Source organism: Lolium rigidum, chromosome 7, assembly GCF_022539505.1.
Source record: "Lolium rigidum isolate FL_2022 chromosome 7, APGP_CSIRO_Lrig_0.1, whole genome shotgun sequence".
Classification (NCBI taxonomy): Eukaryota; Viridiplantae; Streptophyta; class Magnoliopsida; order Poales; family Poaceae; genus Lolium; species Lolium rigidum.
The window spans coordinates 202,011,252-202,015,605 of record NC_061514.1 but is presented as its reverse complement, the minus strand read 5'-3'; the positions used below and the strand labels follow the sequence as shown (position 1 = coordinate 202,015,605).

The 4,354-nt window shown below is 50.1% G+C and overlaps 1 protein-coding gene across 1 annotated transcript; it reads left to right on the top strand.

Annotated features, from left to right (window-relative positions):
• The first annotated feature begins 1,448 nt into the window (after positions 1–1,448).
• Positions 1,449–3,221, top strand: LOC124672449 (12-oxophytodienoate reductase 1-like). The gene is made up of 3 exons (XM_047208672.1): positions 1,449–1,510; positions 1,841–2,286; positions 2,626–3,221. Exons 1-3 carry the CDS (start codon positions 1,452–1,454, stop codon positions 3,219–3,221), a joined length of 1,101 nt encoding a protein of 366 aa, XP_047064628.1. The 5' UTR covers positions 1,449–1,451.
• Positions 3,222–4,354: the final 1,133 nt, after the last annotated feature.

The following is a 4,354-nucleotide window of genomic DNA, read 5'->3' as shown; positions in this document are numbered from 1 at the left end:
GAGCTGTGTCGGAGACATACTTCCTCCTATCTATAATAAGTATTGTTGGTTTACTACAACTTTATTCTAAATCAACAACAATTAGTATAGATCGGAGATTACATTATAAAAGAATCCGGTAGTCGCGGTGTGCGGGGCTGGGGCTTTGGTCCGGGGAAACCTTTGGCCGGCGGAGGCGGCCACGGCGTCAAGGGCGCTCCGGGCGCACTCCTTGGAGGTGATGCTGAGGTCCAACCCTATCCCCTTCCTCCTCCTCCCGGGTGAAAACCCAAATCCCTTGGATTGGACGGCGGCGGCGTTCTGACGTCGTGTCCTCCTTGGAGGCGTCGTCTTGGGATGGTGGGAGGTGAACGGCGGTTCGTGGGCACCTGGTGGCGGCGTTCAATGGTGGCGGCTTTCTACCTTGGTCGGCTGCGGCCTACAACGGTAGTTCTGGTGCCATTATCTTGGCCGTGTCTTCTTTTGGCGGCTTCCCCCTAAAGCTTGCTTCTTGATGAGTGTTGGGTGCTGAGGATGACGATGTGCGTGGACAGCTCGTGTTCAATTTTGATCCTGCTCGATGTTCGGCTCCTGGCAGCCCTTTTGGTCAGTTCTTCCTGCGTGCTCTAGGGTGAGCTGTTCTACCTTCCGATGGTTCGACGCCTTTCGATCCAAGGCGGGGAGGCAGGGGCCTTCTTCGGAGGTAGACAGTGGCGAAGCTCACGACCACTATGGTGCTGTCGAGATTTGACAAAGACAGGGCCTTTCTTAGGCGTGTCTACTCCACGACTTCTTCTTCAAGGCTATGAGCGCGAGGACGGATGAAGGCTTCGTCTCAGGCGGTGTTTCTTGATGTATTTTTTGCTTTGTGTGCGTTGCCTGTTAGCTGAACTGTCAGCATCTTGTATCTGCCATTCGTGGCTTTATTAATTTAAAGCTGAGCTAAGGCCTGATGTTTAAAAGAATCTGAAAAAGAGAAAGGCCCGTACGAGGTGTAGAGTAGTGACGAAGATAACAGACAAACAATTGGTGGTTGTCTCTTTCGGCTGGTAAAGTAAAACGAAAAGGCCCATAACTTGATGCCTCGTCGACTCCTTGTCAAGTGTGATACACTGATGCTAATTGTTGCTGTGTAGTGGTTAGTGTACGAGGTGATTAACAAAAGGCGGCAAAATAAATAAATAAAATAAAGACAGCTTAGCAGCCGTATCCCCACATGACCGTCCACTATCACTCCCACTACAGCACTTTCATACTCCCCCTACCCCTCTCGCGCTTATAATATACTGTAGTAATATCATCCATCTCACCATGACTCCATGCAATCTATAAAAGGAGATGTTGGCTAATGGTAACCTCCATTCTACTATCCCACTCACCCTCTTCCTCCTGCAGCTCACTCCTGCTAGGCACTGGTTAGCGGTTGTCGCCATTGTTCGGAGCTCAAACTCAGAAAGCTAGTACGTGCAGCTATGGAGCCCATCCCTCTCCTGACGCCATACAAGATGGGCCAGCTCGATCTCTCCCATAGGTAGCTGTCCTGGCACTTGTATAATAATTCAGGCTTATTTTGATGGAAAAGATTTTCATAGGATTGGAATCCTGTGGATCACTAAGAATTCAGTTGCACTTTTTCTGGAGATAATTTTCCATCCACTTAAATATCTCGCTAGAATTTATTTAATTTTCCTGGGATATCAAACACTATCTGGTAAAAAATTCTGAATTTTTACAATCATGTAGAATTGAAAGGGACATGACACTCTAACCCTATATGTTTCTATTCCTATGTTCCTGCGAATCAAAAGGCTCTCAATTCTGGCTGACACCTAAGTACTACGGTGATCATGCATGAATGCAGGGTCGTGCTAGCCCCGCTCACCCGCCAGCGCTCCTACGGGAACATTCCACAGCCGCACGCAGCTGTGTACTACGCGCAGCGGGCAACGCGCGGGGGCTTCCTGATCACGGAGGCCACAGGCGTCTCCGACACGGCCCAGGGGTACCACAACACCCCGGGGATCTGGACGCCGGAGCACGTCGAGGCGTGGAAGCCCATCGTCGCCGCCGTCCACGCCAAGGGCGCTGTGATCTTCTGCCAGATTTGGCACTCGGGCCGCGTGTCCAGCTACGAGCTCCAGCCCGGTGGGAAGGCGCCGGTGTCCAGCACGGAGAAGGGAGTGGGACCGCAGATGAGCTTCGACGGAAGGCTCGAGCAGTTTTCACCACCGAGGAAACTCACGGTAGAGGAGATTCCCATGATCGTGGATGACTTCAGGAAGGCCGCCAGGAACGCCATCGACGCGGGTACGTACCTAGCTATGTTCCAAGATGCAGGGTTTTATGAAAAATGTTCCATCAAACGTCTCATTTCGAACAACTTAATTAACAAAATTATTCAGTTAAAAAGTAGTAAAACTGTTGATTAGAAATTGTGTACCATCAGAGTTTTCATAAAAAATAGTTCCAGAATATACAATTAATTTCCTAACCTGTATGTGTAATTGTGTATATATACAACTTAACAACGATCAAAGCCTTGCCTCAGAGACTATGTCCTTACCTAAGAGGTCATGTGTTCTCAAATCATGTGCTGGCCGCTCATCGATGCAAAGTCTGCTTACTGTGACGTCAATTATGTGACAGGTTTTGACGGCGTGGAGATTCACGGCGCCTTTGGGTACATCATCGATCAGTTCCTTAAGGACAACCCCAATGACCGCACCGACGAGTATGGCGGCAGCCTCGAGAATCGATGCCGCTTCGCTCTTGAGGTGGTTGAGGCAATCGCGAAGGAGATCGGCGGCCACCGAGTCGGCATCAGATTCTCCCCCTTTGCCGACTACATGGAATGCCACGACTCCGACCCTCACTCCCTCGCGCTCTATATCTCCGCCAAGCTCAACGATCACCACATCCTCTACCTTCACATGATCGAGCCGAGAATGGCAATCGTGGAGGGACGACGTGTGGTGCCGAAGCGGCTACTGCCGTATAGGGAGGTGTTCAAGGGTGCCTTCATCGCCAACGGTGGGTACGATGGTGCGGAGGGGAACAAGGTGGTCGCCGAGGGGTATGCCGACCTAGTGTCCTTCGGGCGGCTGTTCCTGGCAAACCCAGACCTGCCGAAGAGGTTTGAGGTCGGGGCAGAGCTAAACAACTACGACAGGATGACCTTCTACACCCCGGACCCTATCGTCGGCTACACCGACTACCCGTTCCTCGAACAGTCATCAATCTAGCTTTGTTCGACAAATTGAGTGTCAATAATTAAATGTACGTGCAGGTGTCCGTGTTGTATTTCATCCAAAAATAACCAATGTATGATTGTTGCTTCGCATATAATCAAGACCAAGGTCAGCCTTGTTGTGATGTGCGCTCTCACCAAATGCACCAGCTTTTCTATTATTTTTATTTTTACTGATTACCTGTGCGTTGCTACGGCAGACCAAAAATCATATAGAAACTTTTATCATAGAGCTAGCCAGTTTGTTAGCTTTGCAGTACAAGAGATAGAGAATTAGAACATGATCAGAATGCTATTGTCAGTTTAGACCAATAGAGAGATCAAGATGACCCGTCAGGCCAGAATTATGCTTCGTTAAACTTGGTGCAAGGATTGGGATCAAGAAGCCAGAAGACATGTTATCTAGTCACGTTGGAGCAAGAACTAAACTAAAATGTGCAGCGGTTAAATACCAACAGAGACTAACATCTGTTCTTAGAGGCTTGCTCCAGTACAACCCCCTCCCCAAACTCAACAAAACCCAACCGGTATTATTTAGGCCCATATCTAAGCCCAAATCCAAAACTCAGTATTCCCACGTATAGGCATACAGTCGCCGCAAGACAGTCCGGCGGGCAACCGCAAGACAGTCCGGCGCCGCAAGACTGTCCGGCGTAAAGACCACAAGACAGTCCGGAGCCACAAGACAGTCCAACGCAAGCACCGTAAGAAGTCCGGTTAATCTCGTTCCCAACGCGATGGACAGTCCGGCCGAATTGCATCGGACTGTCCGGGGCGGACTATCCGGCCGTTCGTCGCGCCATCACGCCGCCGTCTAGCTTGCACGCCGTCCCAACCATACCGGTACGGATCTACGAGACATTGTCGAGACTCGTGTCGTCCAGCTTCGCCTCACAGTGCCTCGTGGCTGCCCATCACCACCTTGTTGCTCCTCCCGCCCGACGGCCACGACCGCCACCGCGCTGACGAATCGCCACCAATAATCCACGTACATACATAATTATATACATACGTATGCGGTATACAATTTAGTTGGATCATACGGGTTTTGTACAGGGCTACGTATACCCGTTTAATATTAAATGAAGGGGTATCAAGCGATCTCAGCCGTCCTTGTATTTAAGTTTG